At 54.6% G+C, this 20,138-nt stretch overlaps 1 protein-coding gene across 7 annotated transcripts in view; it reads right to left on the reverse strand.

Annotated features, from left to right (window-relative positions):
• Nucleotides 1-20,138, reverse strand: part of ARHGAP22 (Rho GTPase activating protein 22) — a 177,753-nt gene that overhangs the window by 8,874 nt on the left and 148,741 nt on the right. For 5 of the 7 annotated variants that reach the window (XM_044942400.2, XM_044942401.2, XM_044942402.2 and 2 more), the window contains 4 exons: nt 6,416-6,683; nt 3,577-3,709; nt 2,645-2,718; nt 1,913-2,034 (listed from right to left, as the gene is read on the reverse strand). In XM_044942400.2, coding sequence (XP_044798335.2) covers nt 1,913-2,034; nt 2,645-2,718; nt 3,577-3,709; nt 6,416-6,683 — 597 coding nt within the window. The remainder of the gene's footprint in view (nt 1-1,912; nt 2,035-2,644; nt 2,719-3,576; nt 3,710-6,415; nt 6,684-20,138) is intronic. The other 2 variants (XM_025284900.3, XM_025284894.3) reach the window with 1 other exon arrangement.

A 20,138-nucleotide genomic window follows, 5' to 3' on the forward strand; every position in this document is an offset into this window, starting at 1 on the left:
AACCCATACACAGTCACACACATACACAACCCCATAGACATACATAAAATCCCAGACACATAGTCACACATACACCCATACAGTCATACACACAACCCCATACAGAGTCACTCACACACAACCTCATACACAGTCACACATACACAACCCCATACACAGTCACACACATATACAACCCCATACACAGAGTCAAACACACACACAGCCCCATACACGGAGTCACATATTCACAATCCCATACACAGAATCACACACATACAACCCCATAGAGTCACACACATATACAATCTCATTCACAGAGTCACACACACATACAACCCCATAGAGTCACACACATACACAGCACCATACAAAGAGTCACACACATACACGATCCCATACACAGAGTCACACATACACAACCCCATACACAATCACACACAAATGCACATAGCCACCCCCCTAACATGAACAACCCCACCCACAAGCACATGCTTCCTCTTCCCCAGGCCACAGCCCCTGAGACACAGCCTGTAGCCTATGGGGGGACTCAGTTCCTGAGGCTGTGGGTGGAGAGAGGGGTCCGTGACAAAGGGAGGCTCTGCAGAGGGACCATGGCATCTACCCTCCTGTTATCCTCCACCAAAGACCAGAGACAGGGGGAGGCTTCTGTGTGATGAGGAAGGTCAAGTGCTTCTACTCCCACTAGAAGTAATGGAGAGCCATGGGGAACATCAAGTAAACAATCTTTAGCAGGTGAAGCAAGAACCTGGCAGTTCAGCAGGGTGAACATTTGCCCTTGGGCACCTGTGCAGCCAGGCAGGTGGGAGCTCTGGGGAGACTGCCAGTCAGGCCAAGGGAGTGTTAAATAGGAGAACCCCCCCTCCAGGGGATACCCCGCCAGCGGGGGTGGGACAGGGAAAGCTCTGCAGCCCACCCCTCACCCCCGCACCTCCCCTAGTTCATGTTCCACAGGAATGGCCACTCTGCCCTCAGCCTGCCTCGTGCCAGGGCAGCAGGCTCCAGCTGGCCTCAGGCAGGTTCTGCGTGCGTTCTGCCAGCCTCTCCGCTCCTTGGCTTGACACTGGCTGCGGGTTTCCTGTGAGCAGCCAGACTCTCAAACTAGAGAGGATGGTCTTCCTATGGGGCCTCCAAGCAGTGCGCTCCTTTCCAGGCCAGCCTGCACCTGTGTGCCCTCTGAAAAGTCAGACTAACCGAGTCACCTCACCTCTTGCGGCCTGTCTCCTCATCTGTCAAGTGGGGGCAGTAACCCGGGGGCTTCTTGTGAGGACTGAAACGTGGTGGTAGAAGTAAAGCACTTGGCAGAGGCCCTGACGTGTGGAAAGCGGCTGCTATTGCTATATTGTTTAAAATCTTTTTAGTATGACTATTCATTACAGAACATAATATCCCTAGGGTTTGCTGAGCTCTAACATCCAGAAGAAGCCTGTGACAATTATTTAATAGAAAATTACTTCAGTAATTTTCAAAAACATTTGTGTGTAATTTTTTTTTAATTTTATTTTTTAACTGTACAATATTGTATTGGGTTTGCCATATATCAAAATGAATCCGCCACAGGTATACACGTGTTCCCCACCCTGAGCCCTCCTCCCTCCTCCCTCGTTTGTGTGTGTTTAGGGGCAAGGGCACTGGCCTTTCCCACCCCACCTCCACCCCTCAGCCGCTCCCGTCATTCTAACTGCACCTTATGACCCCATCCGCAGGGCAAAGTTCCTTTTCCTTTTAGAGCTGACCCCATGGGGGAAGAGGGGCTGGAGAAGGCAGTGAGGAGGTCCAGAGAGGCTGCTTCCAAGTGCCCAGGGCTGGGGCCACCCCTCCTGCTGGCCTGCTGTGAGGGTTCTGAGGACTTGCCCAGGACCGACGTGAGCCCAGAGCACCCAGCACCACTACATACACCCCCCACCATTACCTTCCATAATGGTCACTGGGTCTTCTATCTGCGGCCGAAGTATATTAGGCCCAAAAACAGTTGCCAGGTTCTGGACGCTCATCTTGTTGACATCTGAGTGGGACTGAACTTCATCCAGAAACCTACAAAGTAAGGAAGAGACAGTTGGCAGAGAAGCAAATCCTGACTCCAGATCTGCTGGGAGCTGCCTGGCCCCCATGCTCAGCTGTGCCCCTCTTTCCACAGCTACCAGGCACAGTCAGCTGCCCCTGCCAGGCTCAGAAGAGAGAAGAGCTTCCCTGAGATCCGGAGGGCCATCAGAAGTAAAGGCCACTGGAACCAGGGCCTGTTGTTAGTGTGAAAGGACAGAACTCCCCCACCTGCAGTGGGCGCAGCTGCCTAGGAAGGCTCAGACCCCCAGATGCGGGGCTGGGTGAAGGCTCACCCTACCTGTCCTCTCCTGGCACCCTGAGCCTAGGTCACTGTCAGGAAGCAGACCCACGGGGAGGGATGGTGAGAGGCACCCAGGGGAGGCAGAAAGAAAAAAGGCCATCCTGCTTTCCTTCAGGAATGGTGTACTCAGGACTGTATAACACTGACTGCTCCGACCAGGACTATAATAAGCTCTGTAAGTGCAGAGACTTCTTTTCTATCCCCCACTGGCTTGACAGATGTGTGGGTGGCCCCCGACCCCTGTGAAGGGCATACGGAGCCAGACCGCAGGAGAGGGAAGCCCCACCCCGAGTCACTTACTTGCAGATATATCTGAGCAGGTTGTAATTGACCAGGGGAAGGCTGCTCACTTGCTTAGCCAATTCCAGAGTCCCCTTGGGATTGAGAGAGAAAAAACAGCATTTCAAAGATCAGCAGGGAGGCCCCAGGCCTTCTCTTGCTGGAGGGAGGTAGGAAGAGGAGGGGCTGGGAATCTGAGTCCAGACCTCCACCCACAGCCCACGGGCCTGGCCACCAGTGACCAGAGGGCACCACCACTTTCATCCCCATGGCTGGTGACCTCTGGGGGGAAAGAGATTTACTTTTGAGGTGCTGTTGGAAAGGATGTGCCTCTGCAGAGCCACAGAGGAATGTCAGGGCCAGCGCTCAGCTCACTTATCGAGGCACAAATATTTGCTAGATAAAGACCCCTCATCTCCCACACAGCCACAGGGAGGGCAAACAGTTCTTCCCCAGCTGGAGCCAACCAGGGCTGCAGGCGGGGGGCTCTGTCCTGGGGGCAGTCTCAAATTCTTTTGGGAGGAGGCAGGATAGAAATAGATGAAAGGTCTGGTTGTTTCTGAATCCCAAGGCTGGCCTGGGTAGCCCGAGTTAGATGTGGGAGGAGGTGATGGAGCAGGAGTGCCTACTGAGTGGTGGTCCAGCCTGGGCACGCTGCACTCAAGAGCATGGCTGGAACACAGCCTGCTTCAGGAGGTACCTGTCCCTCCGAGAGATGGAGGGCTGCACACAGGGAGGGGATGCCCCAGGCATCCTACCCCAGAGTACCCTCCCTCCTAGTGGGGAAATATGCTAGCCCTCCCCAGATTAGGAGCTTCTAGGCCTGGCCCCCGCCCCCAACAAAGCAGGCTACAGTATCTATGTACCATGGAAAGTCACACGTTTCCACAACCTCCCCCCGCCATCACCTAGCAGGCCCACTCCCCCAGCATGAGTCCCTGTGAGCCACTGACCTCCCCCTCGTCCTTGGTGAGCAGCTGGGCGCAGTTAAGGAAGTCCTCGTACCTGGCGAAGGGGACCACAGGCTCGGGGAGCTCCCGCAGGTAGAGCTTCAGCAGCGAGGCCACCGTGTGCACGTCTGTTGTGCTGCAGACGGAGGGGCACCCGTGAGGCTGGGCACCAGAGGACGCAGGGTGGCACCTCGCCCACCCCCTCAGGACCTGTGAGGCTGGGCACCAGAGGATGCAGGGTGGCCAGCACCTCACCCACCCCCTCAGGACCCGTGAGGCTGGGCACCAGAGGACGCAGGGTGGCTGGCACCTCGCCCACCCCCTCAGGACCCGTGAGGCTGGGCACCAGAGGACCGCGGGGTGGCCAGCACCTCGCCCACCCCCTCAGGGGCGGTCTCTGCTCTCACATCTGTGTATGTGTGTGCATGCACACACACACACTGATGACCGGCCAGGGAACAGATGGGTGTGAAGGGCCACCTTCCACTGGCCTGGTGCCTGCCCCAGGGTACTCTGGGGTCGTGGAGCCAAGGGCACAGGAGCCAGGGGCACAGCTGTCCTTTGGCCCAAGTCTGAGCCTGCTCCTCTGCCCAGGATCACCCTCTAGTGGAAGCAGGAGGACTGTGTCAAACATGCCCACCAAGCAGGGCTGCCAAGCCCCTTGGAAAAGGGCAGCTGTCTGTCCTTGGGCACCTAGCTGGGCAGGTCAGAGGTCAGCACCTCTCCCCAGCTTCTGGGCTCCTATTCACACTACAGATGCCCCATCTCCAGTGCCCCGGAGCCCCATATGTCCACTCCCAGGCATCAGTCTTTGCTTGCAGCTCGGAGCTGCCCAGGCTGCAGTGGGCCCTGTAGAGGATGGTGGCCCTGGGCCTGTTTGGATTCTGGGGTCAGGTCCTGGGCTGCAGTCCTCGTACCTCCTCCAAGCTTGCCTTCCAGGCTAGGTGGGCCCCAGGTGTTTCATCTGCATTTCCCTCATGGGAGGTGTTCAGGAAAGATGGGGCTCAGCCCAAAAGTGGCTGTGCCATTAAGGCGCCTCCTGGCCTGCTGTCCATCTCATCACTGAGATGAGCTCTGGGGTCCCTTCCACCCTGGCATTTGGAATTCTGGGGTTCCATAGGGCCACATGCACCTCGAATTTGCATCCCCAGAGCCCCTCCCTGCCTCAGGACTGGTGGCTCTTGATGGCTCTTGGTCTGGCCAACTGAGCAGCCCCCATCCCTGCCCCCACCTCCCCTCTCCAGCCAAGCACACGGCCGCCCTCACCCTTCTCTGCCTTCTCCCAGCCACTCCTCTGCTGACACCCCCATTTCCTGGAAGCTTATGTCCCCAATGGGTACCTACCCTTGAGCCCTAGCTACCTTCCACCTGGGGACCCTATGAGGTCATTGCCAGCCACTGCATGAGCAGGAACCCCAGGAAGATGGGGGTAGGGATGGGAAGCTAGGAGGATGAGCAGCTTGCCTTTGGACAAGGGCCAGCCCCTGGTGGGGAAGGTGAAGCATTTCTGATCTGGGCAAGCAGACTCAGAGGGCGGCCCCTCTGGGCTGCAGACCTTGTGGCCGACCCCGAAACTTCGGGCGTCCCTGCCCAAAGCCCCACCCCAACTCCTCCTGGCTGCCCGGGGTTACAGTGCTCCTGGTCCCGGGAGCTTGGCTCAGCCCTGACTGCCCCATCTTTCCACCCTCCCCAGAAATTCACTTCCTCTCTTTCTCCCCACTCCACACTTTTGGGCTGTGCCCGCTCGGGGCAGACCCTCTCTGGGAAATGGTGATCAGACCCACACTCCACATCTGAAAAAGATAGACTCTCCTGGCTGCGGTGATGGTCTGGGCAGATGCTGGAGGGGCTGGCGGTGTTCTGCCCTGAGAGGAAAAGACCTGAAAATGCCAGGGCTGCCAGCAGAAACCTGTGGGCCTATCCTGCAAGGGGCGGGGGCTTGTCTGCCCCAGGAGAGGGCGGATCTGAGAAGGGCCAGAAGCTCCACGGGGGCCAGGGCTGGCTGGCTGCCTGCAGAAAGAACTTTCTACGAACAACTACCCCATAATGGGGGTTTCGTCAGAGAGAAGAGGCCCCCAAACAGTCACCTCTCCCTGCTCTTAGCCCCTGGGCTCTCAGTGAGGCCGACTCTATCCCAGGGTGGATCCTAGGACCCAGTAAGCCCCAGTGATGGGTAGTCTGGGTGCTGGGCGAGGACGGGTGGAGGAGACTCGCTCCCCTGCCCCCGAAACTTGTGGGGATGTGCATCTCAGTACTGGCACCTAAGGAGCCAGGGGGTGGGGAATGGGTCACCCTGAGACAGCAGAGCCAAGAGACAGACATGGGCTTATAAGGGGCATCTCCATAGTGGATAGAGCCCACATGGAAGTAGGATCTACCCATGTGGGAGACCCAGGGCTGCTACATTGGTTCTATGCCCCACACTCTGCCCACCAGGAGGGCTGGCTGGGCACGTGTGTGCCAGTGTGGGGCTTCACACTACCCTCCATCCTGCACCCAGGCCTCTCAGCTGGCATCCTGAGAGGAGACTCTGCAGAGGTGCTGGACAGGCGGCCCTATCTGCATCTCCTCCCAGTCCTGCACCCAGGCCTCTCAGCTGGCATCCTGAGAGGAGATTCTCCAGGGGCGATGGACAGGTGGCCCTATCTGTATCTCCTCCCAGTCCTGCACCCAGGCCTCTCAGCTGGCATCCTGAGAGGAGAGACTGCAGGGCGATGGACAGGCGGCCCTATCTGCATCTCCTCCCAGTCCTGCACCCAGGCCTCTCAGCTGGCATCCTGAGAGGAGACTCTGCAGGGCGATGGACAGGCGGCCCTATCTGCATCTCCTCCCAGGAGCTCACCTGTCAAACTGTGGCTTCTCCCCACAGTCAAAGGAATCCTGCAGGTCCCTCACCAGGTTGGCCTGGCCGGGCATACGGAAGAGGCCCTCCTCGGTGAGCCCGCGCTCGCGGATGAAGTCCACACACTGCTCCACCAGCAGCGGCGCCGGGCGCGGGCCATACTTCCGCTCGTGGTGGACTGTGTCCTCCAGGCGCTGCCCAAAGATCCCTGGGCACAGAGAGGAGCTGGTCACACCCTCAGCTAGCTGACGCAACAGTGGGGAGGACACTGGGGACAACAGAGGGCAGGGAGTGCTGTCAGGGCCCAGGATGGCGCCCCCGCCCCCGCCCCGAGGAAGCAGATCAGAAACTGGGAGGGCAGGCACCAGGTGGTTGGGACAGGGCAGAAGGGCATATCGGGCAGCAACCTAGCCTGGCCTGTGGAGCCTGTCCAAGCGTGAGGACCCTTTGGGCCCTCGGGAAGCATGCATGACACATTTTATTTATTGGTTTATAGATGCAGTACTAACTTTCAAATGGCAGTGGCTTGCATTTAAACACCTAACACCTTGGGCACCGAAAGACGCACTCCAGAATGTTCTTAGTGGCACCCTCTGCAATCTCTCTGAATGAGAAACCAGCTAATGCCCATGAGTGGCAGAATGAGCGGGAGCATCATGGTCTGCTCATGCCATGGAGCACAGGGCAGCAATGAGCACTGCCGAGGCACAAGCAACAAGACAGGACAGATAATATGAGAGCAGAACCACGAGCCAACACTGGAGATCATTAGGGAGACGTGAGTCGAAACTCTCTCACACCCATGAGGATGGCTGCTGTCCAAAAAGCAGAAAACGACCTGTGCTGGTGAGGGTGCCGAGAAATCGAGCGCCTGTGCCCTGTTCATGGGAATGAAGTTGGCGCAGCCACTGTGGAAAACAGTACGGAAGCACTTCGAACAACTAAAAGCAGAATTACTGTACGACCCAGCAATTCCGCTTCTGGCATGTCCCCAGAAACCGAAAGCAGAGACTCGAGCAGGTACACAAGCACCCATGTCGCAGTAGTGCCGTTCACAACAGCCCACCGCTGGCAGCAAGCCGAGGGCCCACGGGTGCACAGATGGATAAACACGGCGTGATGCGCATACACAGCATGGTATTACTCAGCCGTAAGCAGAAGGAAATTCTGACAAACGCCACAACACGGGCAGACCTCGAGGACATTTTGCCAGGTGAAATAAGCCCGTCCACTGAAACACCAATACCATATGATTCCACTTACATAAGACACTTAGCATAAGCAAATTCAGAGAGACGGAAGGTAGAAAGCTGGTCGCCAGGGGCTGGAGGACAGCGGAATGGAGAGTTATCGTTTAATGGGTAGAGTGTCTATTTTTGTGCATTGTGTTAGAGAATGTTCTAATTTCATTCTTTTACATGTTCCTGTTCAATTTTCCAGCACCGCTTACTGAAGAGACTATCTTTTTTTTCTCATTGTATATTCTTGCCTCCTCTGTCATAGATTAATTGGCCACAGGCGTGTGAGTTTATTTCTGGGTTTTCTCTCCTGTTCTTTTGATCTGTATTTCTGTTTTTATGCCAGTACTATACTGTTTTGACGGAGAAGGCAATGGTACCCCACTCCAGTACTCTTGCCTGGAAAATCCCATGGATGGAGGAGCGTGGTAGGCTGCAGTCAGTCCATGGGGTCACTAGGAGTCGGACTGAGCGACTTCACTTTCACTTTTCACTTTCATGCATTGGAGAAGGCAATGGCAACCCACTCCAGTGTTCTTGCCTGGAGAATCCCAGGGACGGGGGAGCCTGGTGGGCTGCCGTCTCTGGGGTCGGGGAGCCTGGTGGGCTGCCGTCTCTGGGGTCGCACAGAGTCGGACACGGCTGAAGCGACTTAACAGAAGCATACTGTTTTGATTACTATAGTTTATAGAGTAGTCTGAAGTCAGGAAGTCTGATTCCTCCAGCTCTGTTTTTCTTTCTCAAGATTGCTTTGGCTAGTCATGGTCTTTTGTGTCTCCATACACATTTTAAGATTTTTTTGGTTCTAGTTCTATTTAAAAAAATGCCATGCGTAATTTGAAAGGGATTGCATTAAATCTATAGATTGCCTTGGGTTAGTAAACTGTCACTGTTTGCAGATGACATGATATTATACACAGAAAATCCTAAAGATGCTGTCAGAAAATCATGAGAGCTCAATGAATTTGGTAAAGTTGCAAGATACAGAATTAATACACAGAAGTCTCTTGCATTCCTATACACTAACAATGAAAGCTCAGAAAGAGAAACTGAGGAAACAACCCTACTTACCCTCTCATCCAAAAGAGGAAAATACTCAGTGGTAGATTTACCTAAGGAGGCAAGACCTACACACGGAGAAATGTAAGACGCTCACGGAAGACACTGAAGACGACGCAAAGAGATGGAAAGATACACCGTGTTCCTGGTATATCCACACTGGAAGAATAAGACGCTCATGGAACACACTGAAGGTGACGCAAAGAGATGGAAAGATACACTGTGTTCCTGGTATATCCACACTGGAAGAATAAACGTTGTCAAAATGACTATACCAAGCAACCTACAGAAATAAACCTGAAATGGATCAAAGACCTGAATGGAAGACTGAACACGATAAAACTCTTAGAGGAAAACAGGCAGCATACTCTTAGACATAAACTGCAGCAGTGTCTTTTATGATTCATCTCCTAGAGTAATGAAAACAAAGACAAAATAAACAAATGGGACCTCGTTAAACTTAAAAGTTTCTGCACAGCAAAGGAAAAAATAAACAAAATGAAGAAACAGAATGGGAGAAAATATTTGCAAATGGAGCGACTGACAAGGGATTAATCTCAGAAATATACAAATAGCCCATGCATCTCTATGTCAAAAAAAAAAAAAAAAAACTAATAAAAAAATAGGGAGAAGACTTAAATAGGTATTTCTCCAAAGAAGACATACAGATGACCAAAAGGCACACGAAAAGATGCTTACCATCACTAATTTCCAGAGAAATGCAAATCAAAACTACAGTGACGTATCACTTCATACCCATCAGAATGGCTATTATCAAGAAGTCGATAAATGGTAGACAGGACGTGGAGAAAAGGAAACCCTCCTACACTGTTGGTGGGCATGTAAATGAGTACAGCTACTATGGAGAACAGTATGTAGCTTCCTCAGAAAACTAAAATTAGAGCTACCGTATGATCCAACAATTTCACTCCTCACCATATACCTGGAGAAAACACATAATCTGAAAGGGTACACACCTACCCCAATGTTCACGAAAAGTGAAAGTGAAGTCGCTCAGTCATGTCCGACTCTTTGCGACCCCATGGACTGTAGCCTAGTAGGCTCCTCCGTCCATGGAATTTTCCAGGCAAGAGTTCTGGAGTGGGGTGCCATTGCCTTCTCCAGGGGATCTTTCCAACGCAGGAATGGAACCTGGGTCTCCCACACTGCAGGCAGACGCTTCACCGTCTGAGCCACCAGGGAAGCCCCCAGTGTCCACAGCATCACTGTTTACAGTGGCAAAGACGCAGAAGCAACCTGAATGTCCATCGTCAGAGGAGTGAATAAAGACGTGGTGCGTATGCACAATGGACTACTACTCATCCATAAAAATGAATGAAATAATGCCATTTGCAGCAACATGAATAAACCTAGAGATTATCATACTAAGTGAAGTCAGAAAGAAGTTGTTATATACCAATATTATGTCACTCGTATGTAGAATCTGGTTTAAAAAATAAAAATCAACTTATTTACAAAACAGAAGCAGACTTACAGATATTGAGAACGAACTTATGGTTACCAAAGGGAAGGATAAAGCAGGGCCTTGGGATTAACACACACACACACTACTGTAATAACCAACAAGGACCTACTGTAGAGCCCAGGGAGCTCTACTCAGTGCTCTGTGATAACCTGTATGAGAAAAGAATCTAAAAAGGAATGAACACAGGTATATTATGTGTATAAAACGGAAGCACCATGCTGTACACCTGAAACCAACACATTATAAATCAACTATATTCCAATAAAATAAAAATCAGAAAAACAAAAGAACCCAGGCAGTCTGGCTCCAGGTATGGAGAATATTCCAGGCCACACGGCTGCTCTCCACCCTCCCTGGAGCATGGATACCTATGTGATGCTATTACCCCACCAGTCTTGCTTCCCATGTTTCTCCTGTCTTTCTTCACCGGTAGCTCCCAAGGATGTGGTCATTTGGGAAACAGGAAAATTCAAAAAAAAGGAAAAACTATCTGCTTTCTGGGGTTTGGACAGCTCAGCTGCCCTTGCCCACTGGGGTGCAACCTGTAAACAGTGTTGAACACAGGGGCGGATGCTGCCCAAAGACTGGCGTGGGGGCTGCCCGGGGCAACTCTGAGGTACCACCACCAACAGTCCTGGCCTCTGCCCAGTCCAAGAGAGGCCTAGGCTGGTCTGGGCCACAAGGACATTGTTCCTTCTACGGCACTCAGGGCTCAATCACGCGCGCCCAGCAATGAGCCACATGGTCCACAACGTTCCTGTTTAGCTAGGCAGATGTTTGAAACATGTTACTTCATACTTTTATACTTTATAAAACATTCATATAAAATAATCTGGACCATATAAAATATTTTTTATTCATATAAAAAATCTGGAAAAAATTCTTCTCTTAAAAGAATCCACAGATCTGGTGGTACCAGGCCAGAATTTCCAAACAGTCACGCTGACGGAGTTCAGTGGCCCCTCTGTCTTTCTGGAGAAGAAAATGGCAGTATTCTTATTGGAGTAAGAATTCCTAATACAGTATTCCTACTCCAGTATTCTTGCCTGGAGAATGCCATGGACAGAGGAACCTGGCAGGCTATACAGTTCATGGGATCGCAAGAGTCAGACATGACTTAGCACTATCTTTCTTTCTTTTCTTTCTGCCCTTCTGATAGCCCATGTATCTGCTAATTCTCCACAGTCCCCACCATCCCCTACTGCCTCACACCCAGTCCACATTTCACTCCTGCAGCTTTGCCAAACACACTCACCTCTTTTCACAGCACAGACTTCCCCACTGGGCCCTGGGTCAGAATGAAGTAGGAGAGGGGCCCTGACTCACAGAAATGGGAAATGAAGCCTGTTGTGACCAGAGGCATCGGCTACGACCTCAAATAAGCAGGCACAGAACATACAGGGGGAACGGCCCTTGAGCAGAGCGTCCTTAGGAAGGGCTGGAGCCAACCTGGCCCTGCACCTTGGTGCCCACATCCTGCCTCCCTCCCTACTTGGGCATACACCCTGTCCCTTTCACTTTCGCTCTACTCACGACTCGAGCATCTTGAATACGTCTGCTCTCCTGCTGCCTGGCCTGTGCAGAGGATGTCTCTTCCCTGTTCACTCTGTGCAAAATTCTGGTTAGCCCTTGAGATCAGCTGTTGCAGATCCTTTCTTCAGCACAACCACAGGGCTCCTGGGCTCCCTCTCTGGCCCTCTATCACAGACCATGCGAAGACACTTGCCTCTGCCTGGTTCCCCACTGGGAACCAGCCCCTCTCCCCAGTCCCCAGCCAGTGCTGGGCTTGGAGGGGAGGTCAAGGAGTGCTGAGTGAAGGAAACTGAACACACAGCCCAGGACTGTGCACCATCCAGAGTTTGTGCACTCAGCTGCCCACCCTGGCTCACAGGTAACTAAAGGCCGCAGTCTGGGAAGAGACACCAAGGAAAAGAACTCTAAAGTTCTCTCAGAGAGCCACAAAGCCTGGGTAAATCTATCTAGCCTCCTCCTGGCCCCAACCCTTTCTGCTCTCCAACTGCCTGTTCCCAGGACATCTGCTGTCCACCTGTCCACCAGTCCATCCATCCTTCCATCACTCTTGTGTTTGTGCCCCACCCTGTTCTAGGTCTTAGAGGGTCTCAGATCTGTCCAGAGGACTAGAAACGTAAATACTACCACAGGCTCCTCTGCTGAAACCCCTTGTTGCCTCCCTCCTCCCCACCCAGGATAAAATCTAAACTTGGCAGGCAGATGGACAAGGGCCTGCCTACCTCTCCATCAGATTCTGAGGCGCAGAGGAGCCTGGGCCAGGCAGAGGGCAGCTGCTGCATGGCCAGGCCCGCCGTTTGTGCGGTCACACAGCTCCCATGTCTCCGAAGCCCTTTTTCAACATCATCTCAACCATCACCCACCCTTCCCACCCTGGTGAAGCTTTCCAGACTATTCCAGTCCCCTGAACAGGGCTATGGCTGTGGGAAGTCCACAGGGTCCCAGGTGTTTCTAAACAGAGGTGATTTAGAGGAGAAGGGGATATCAGGACTGGGGCCTAATAATGAGCAAGAGATAGCCAGGAAGGCAGGGCTTAGGGTCTGGGGGGCATGCATGAGCAGAAATCCCCAAGGCAGACCTGGGTGGGCAGGTCTGATGAGGACCCTGGGGGTTGGAGGGTGAGTGTGAGAGAGTATGAGTGAAGAGGCTGGGAACATGGCAGTCCCAGGTCCTGAGAAGGACCATGACCCCTGGTGAGCACTGGACTGACCTCATACAGGCCTCAGGGGCTCTGAGAAATGACGAGACTCCCCCAGAGGCCCTCCAAGTGCTGAGCCTGGTGAGAGTGCTAAGCTAAGGATAGGGGTGGAGAACACAAGAGGCAGATGATGCTCAAGGCTGAAGGCCATAGACACAAAGATTCTGAGGCTGCACCCGCACATCCTAATCCACCGTAGAGTGAAGTGTCCTCCCTCCCTAGACCTCAGTTTTTCCATCTATAAAATGGGGACGATGACACTTGTCCTTGGGGACCCCAAGGCCCTGCCCCCAGGCACCACCAGGCCTGGGGCTGACCCCACCTTGCCAGCAAGGCAGAGTGGAGCCTTGCATCAGACCTTGTTCAGGCTTCGGGTGCAAGCTGCCCCCTTACCTTGAGGGCACATCTCCCTTGAGGGGGAGATGCTCCCGGAGCTCCATAGGAAAGGAGGGTTCCAGCTCCACCTCCCAGGGCTTTGCTCCCGCCTTTCTTCTGCTGGAGGCACCCTGCACTCAGGCTACAGACCTGGCCTCCCTCAGCCAGGGACTTCCCCACCACTCCCCTTCTCAGGGGCTCTTGGGCAGAGCCTGGCAGGGCCTGGGACGGCTGTGCTGAACTTCCTCAGCCCTCCTGGCATGTCTCATGGGAGAGCCTTGCCAAGAACCAGCTCTAATAGGTCTGTCAGATCCCTGGAAACCCAGCCAGCCAGCATGCGGGTTCCTCGAGGTCCCAGCCCACGCTCTTTACAAAGCATCAGCTCTGCCACTGGAGAGGAAGCTGGCATGGACCTCTGGATGAACCTGCTGACGGGTTCAGAGCTGGGCCGGGCCTTCCCTCCTGCCAGCTGCTCCCTGGCAAAGCCTGGCCCTCACTCCCCTCTCCCCAGAATCCCATGCAGGGGCAGGAAGGCACAGGCCCAGCACTCAGCTGACTCAGATCCCTATCCTGGGTGACCTTGGGCACGTTCTCAATCTCTCTGAGCCCGTCTCTGCCACGTCACAGGGCTGTCAGTAACTGTGGAAGAGCCTAATGCACTGGGCACATGGAATCAGGTGCTTGATCAAAGTGGGCATCTCCTGACCCAGGAGGGCCAGCCCAGGACTGGGTGGGCTTTGCCTGCCCTGGGAGCCCAGCAGGAAAGGGAGACAGCCGAGATTCCCTCTTGGAGCTGATCTCCAAGAGACTTCAGGCTGGCTCTCTCTAGTAAAGGGGAGAGCATATAGCGGAGAGACGCAATGAGGAAAATAGTTATTAAATTCTCTCGAGATTCACAAACCCTTCCTGTTCTCTGCGCCCCTCCCCAGGACACCTGCCATCCTCCCTGCATGCAGCCCATGGCGTGTAAATCCACTTTCCGTCGCTCCCACACTGTGCCCATGCGCACTGCCCTCCTCCAGGGACTGTGTGCGTGCGCAGTCGTGCCTGACTCTCTGCGATCGCATGGACTGTAGCCTCCAGGCTCCTCTGTCCATGGAATTTTCCAGGCAAGATTACTGGAGTGGGTTGCCATTTCCTACTCCAGGGGATCTTGCTGACCTAGGGATCAAAGCCGCCTCTCTTGTGCCTCCTGCCTTGGCAGGCAGATTCTTTATCACTGAGCCATCTGGGAAGCCCCCCTTTAGCAGCCTCAAAGCTGCTCTGAACAGCTGTAACAAATTGTCTGGGCTGTAACCAAGTCTCAACAACCAACAGGCTGAAAATCAGCTAGGGGAGAGAAATACAAGGAGAGGCTAACATCTCAGGGGCTTGTTCTGCCCAGGGCAAGCCCATCCTCAGGGCAGAAGTGACCGCCACCTTTCTGGTGTTAACCAGCCCCCAGGCGTTGGGGACTTCCTGAAGACTGGAGAGGCAAAGGTGGGCTGAGCAGTGGACTTGAAGTTGGCAGCCGAGAGCTGGCATCCTGCCTGCTTCCCTCAATAGTGGTGATCCTTTGCAAGTCTCCGTGCCATGGAAGGCTAGGTTCTTCATCCCTGCACGGGGGCTGCCCACCACCCGGGCGAGAGGTAGGAGGAAGCGTCCCAGCTCTGTCTCTTCCCCTCAACACGCGTGCTCGCTCCCCCAGCCCGGGGACCGGTTCCGCCGCTGCCCCCTACCCCTTCCCGCAACCGACCCGTCTCCCTGATCCCTCCCGGACGCCCCGCGGCGCGCCGGCTCAACGCTGTCCTGGCACAAGCGCAGGATCTGGGTCCAGGCGCGCAGTCGGCCTGGGACGCAGCTTCCACTCGGCTTCGCGGGGCGCCCGTCCCCCCTCCCGCGCTACCTGGGGCGGCCGGCGCGCAGCAGGCGGGCAGGCGGCAGGGCGGCCGCGGGCAGGCGCGGCACCCTGAGGAGGCCCGCGCGGCCGGCATCAGGCCCATGGCGCTCCGGCGCGGCGGCGCGGCGCGGCAGGAATGCCCGGCACGCGCGCAGGTAGCGTCTTGCCCGCCGCCCGCCCCGGGCCCGGACCCTGGAGCGAGGGAGGGAGGGCCCGGGACCTGCGAGTTTCTGAAATGCTGCTCCTGGAGTTCAGACTTCTGACCCGCTTCTTCCTAACGCTCGGTGTATGAAGAAGTACGGTGTACAGCACCGTAGGAATACTAGCAACTCCCAATGATCCGCCCCTTCTTCCTAAAGGACTCGCTTTAGGAGCTTCCGCTCCCAGCAGAATGGAAGGCAGGTGTTCCAGGTGGAGGCAACGGAGGCTCAGGGAGGTCAGGTGACTCTGTTTGGGTCAAGCAGCGGGATGAGTGCTGAGCCTGATCTGTAACAGGGCTGCCGAACACGGAGATGGTGTTCTGGCATCTAACACTGCCGAGGGGCCAGCGCCCCAATGCCACGGAGGGTGCTTAGGACTTAAGTTAGGCGTCCTGTGCAGTCCTGAGCGATATGAGTATTAATGTCCCCATTTTACAGATGAGACAGCTGAAGCTCAGAGAAGTTATGTAATTTTCCTAAGGTCACACAACTAGTAAGTGACAGATCTTCAATTCAAACCTATACTGTCTTTTTGCAAAGCCTGTGAACCCAGCGAAAAAAGCCCACACTTCCAAGGGTGCAAAGTGTGAGCACCGACATGGGTGCACAGCCTTCACCAGGAGGGAAGGCGGACAGAGAAGCAAAGCTGGGGCCCTGAAACGCCAGAAGAAGGAATGGAGATCCCCAGGGGTCTATGGGAAGAAATCTGTAAGGGAGGGGCTTGGGGGAGCCCTGGGGGTGGAAGGGGTGGGGGCTCATTAGAAATAAATTTGTGTTAAACTGCTAAATTTGTGACAGCAGCAATTGGAAACTACCACAATGGATTTTTTTGCATTAATTTTCATTCTAAAAAATTACAATAAAATATTCATTTTGATTGGAGTTTTTTGGTGTCCCAGGCCAGTGACGCCCACTTGTCCTGGTCCTGACACTAACGCGGGGGTGTGGGCTGAAGTCCTCCCAAGCGCTAGGAATGTGTGGCAGGGGTTCCTTCAGTGTTCTTCCCTCCCAGAGTCCAGGTAAACATAAAGGTGGGAAGGGCGATTCATGGGGACAGGGGCCATAAGTCAAGGAATATCCTGCCCAAATCTGCCCCCCAAAGCCTGGGGCTCCCAGGGCCCACAGTCCGCAAGGTCTGATCAGCTCTGTCCACATTAGAGAGAGGTCCAGGGATTGCCCTGGTGTTCCAGTGGTTACGACTCTGCCTTGCAATGCAGGGGATGAGGGTTCAATCTTTTGTCGAGGAACTAGGATCCCACATTCGTGGAGGCAACTAAGCCCAAATGCCACAACAGTCCTGATGCACCTAAATTAATTAATTAATTAGTATAAAATATAAAGAGAAAGGTCTGAGGGCTCAGTTGGGGCACCTGCTCCAGGAGCAGGGGGCCCTACCAGTTAGGCTGACTGGCCCTGGTGCTGACTTGCTTTCTCTTATCTGAGCCCTGGTGTTCCCACCTGTGTGGTTAGGCTGGCCAATCTTTATGAAACCCCTTCACCTAACCTGTGCCTCCGCCCCCCCTCCCCCACATTCCCAGGTGGATGGAGGTCTGCAGCTGCCCCCTATTTAGAAGGCTCTGGACTCTGGTGAGCACTGCCGTAATGAGCTCTAGGATAAACCCTGGCTAGGCCAACACCCATGCCACCCTGTGGGCTTTTTTTTATCCATGAGGCCTGGAGTGAGGGGTGGGTGTGCAAAGATAGTTATGAAGCTTTCCTCTTGGGCCAGGACCAGGGAGCTGAGAGGCTGGGGGTGGGAGTTCTGTCTTCTCAGATGAACAACTGGTGACAGGTGACCTCTTGAGCTGGGGTGGCTCTCGTTTCTGGGCAGGGTCCAGTCCCTTGGGGACTACCTCTGTCCTCAGTCTTACCTCCCTCTCCCTGTCCCCACACCACTTTTAAGACAAGGCAGATCCAGAGGCTATGGTGCCTGGCAACAGAGCATCTTTGGATGGGCTCAACCTGAAGGTCAGCTGCGCCTGCTCTGAACCCTGCTGTGTGCTGTTAAGGCAAGTTGCTGAACCTCTCTGGGCCCCCGGCCCTCTCTATAATCTAATTTTGATACAATAAACCCCTGTCAAGAGTAGCGAATGGCAAGCATGAGATCACTTCCTCTTTCCTCAGACTGACATGGAAGACCAAGGCTGTCTGGGAAGAAACTGGGAGCCAGTGAACCCGACCACAGGGCACCCCGAGTGGCCCTGGCATCCGGCTCTTCCAGAGCCAGCATCCAGCCCCAGGGCTCGGAGCTCCAGCAGACCTGCTTATAGTGCCAACCTCCTGCTTACTCCTCTGGGACCTGGACAGATTACCTGGGCCTCCCTGCTGCTCAGGCTCCTCACCTTAAAAGGGGCTGTAGCGGGTGGGACTGAGTCCGAAGGGCCACTGTGAGGGTCAGTCGGGGTTGCAGAGCCCACCACCAGGACACGCTGAATAAATACCAGCTGTTCTGGAGAGTGGCCCAACTTCGCCCCTGTGGCTGGCAGTTACCAGGACATCACACAGTGTTGCTGGCAACACCCTTCACTGACCTCAGCTTAGCAATGACCATGACAAGCTCTTTTTAGCCCTGGGATCTGAGCTCTTAGTACACAGGGGAAGCCAAGCAGGCCCCGTTGCAGGGGCATTTCCAGCACAGTTGCTGGGACGGAAGGAGGACTCAGTGAGCCAGCAAGGTGGGCAAAGGGCAGTTAGCTGAGCAGTTAGCATCCTGAGCATCACAGGAAGCAGTGGTGAGCAGCCCCTTATAAATCACCCTCGCTGGCTTGCCAGGCTCTCCCAAGATAAGGCAGCAGCTCCCCGACCTTGTTCCCTTGGTAAACCGCCCCAGGCTCCCTGGCTGCAGATCAGTGGGGTCTGCGGTTGGGGGCTATTTCCCCAGTGGGGATCTAAGACTGCAGACTCCCGGGGCACCGCAGGTGAGAAGCCTTGAGGGCTGCAGGAGAAGGAGGCCAAAGGCTGCTGTGTCCTGACCCTTATACTTCTGAGAGGACTGATCTGGCCTCTGCAAGCTTGGGGCTCCATGGGTTCAAGGCCTTTGGGGGTGATTCCTCTTCCACTTGACATGTGGTCCCTCAGGGCCCACCAGAACGGGCCCAGGGTACCAGAATCAGGCTCAAGTGCCCCCGTCTCCTGGTGCAGTGACTGAAGCCCAGCCCAGGTCAGCAACAGCCGCATCTTTCTCCTTTTGGAGAAGCTGCCAGGGAAGGCCCAGGCCCACTGGTTTGGTGGGTTAACATTCAGCGGAAATGGAGATAAGATGCTCTCTTCCTGAATCTCCCGGGAGCTGGGCTCTGGAGTGAGTAGTGCTGGGCAGAAGGCCGCACCACTGCCAGCCTGGGCTGGGGCCAGTGACCTTTCATCTTCAATCTGTGCCTTGAGGGCTTCCATTTGGAGATACCATTCCAGCAAGTAATGACACAACCAGCTGGCCTAACAAGGGTGCTTTGTGTCTCTGCAAGTTGTCCTGAGGCTGGATTTTCTCCATGTCAAGTGTCCTGCCCCGTGGCCTCTGGGAGCTGCCTCTGTCCCCTCCCTCCCTCCATGATTTGTGAGGAATCCAGGACAGGACTGTCAGCTCTGGGGGGAGGGGCCGGGGAAAGCCTGCAGAGGCCTGTGGGAGTCACATACACGCCGAGGTGGGGCCGGCATGGGAGCACAGGTCTGATGGCCACGGCAGGCCTGCTGCTGGCCCCTCGTGCCCCTCCTCAGTATGGACTGGCACTCTGGGCAGGGACACCATTCCCAGGCCAGGCTCCTGGCACCAGGACTGCTGCTCTGTGCTGCAGCCTGTAAGGCTGAGACAGCTTCTGGGCTTTGCTTGGCACTGCCCACTGGGTAGGGGGGGTAGTTACTATGCCCCTAGTTACTGAGCTGCGAACCCTGGTCCTCAGACTCCTGCATCCACTGCCCACTCAGGGTGCCTGCAGTGAGCAATGACGAGCAGGCACTGCAAACTCCCCTGTGCCCAAATGGAGCTGCCGTCTTGCTGCATTGTCCCAGACCTGCTCTGCGCTGTCTTCCTCTCTCGTTTAATTCCAGTTCTTTCTTGCCGCTTGATCAGACCCCTGGGTGTTCACCTTCACTGCTCCTTCTCTCTCAAACCCACATTCAGGAGATCTTGTAGGTCCTGTTTTCAAAACAGATTTGGAATTTGCTCCCCTTCACCACCACCCACCATAGGGGAAGTACTCTTGCTTATTGCCTACATTACTGCAAGTAGACCCCTGGCTTCCCCTTGACCCACTGTGGTCAGCAATCAGAGCTGCCCTTTTAACTATTTATCAGATCACGTCCTTCCTCTGCCATCAGGCTCCTTTGATCTTCCCTGTCCCTCACTCCTTCAGCCCACCTGCCTGTGAATGGGTTCAAGATCACATCAGCACTCTCTGCGGCTGCCTGGGTCTGACACACACCCACCCTACATCCTCCTGGCTCACTTTCACAACCTCTTCAAGGCTTTGGGTGTCACTCTCTCGTTAGGTCCACCCTCACCATTGTGTTTTCTTGTTGTTCAGTTGCTCAGTCATGTCTGACTCTTTGTGACCTCATGGACTGCAGCATGCCCGGCTTCCCTGTCCTTCGCCAACTCCCGGAGCTTTCTCAAACTCATGTCCATTGAGTCGGTGATGCTATTCATCCATCTCATCCTCTGTCATCCCCTTCTCCTCCTGCCTTCGATCTTTCCCAGCATCAGGGTCTTTTCCAGTGAGTCAGTTCTTTATGTCAGGTGGCCAAACGGCTCTATTTTTTTCTTGC

Source organism: Bubalus bubalis, chromosome 4 (genome assembly GCF_019923935.1).
Source record: "Bubalus bubalis isolate 160015118507 breed Murrah chromosome 4, NDDB_SH_1, whole genome shotgun sequence".
Taxonomy (NCBI): Eukaryota; Metazoa; Chordata; class Mammalia; order Artiodactyla; family Bovidae; genus Bubalus; species Bubalus bubalis.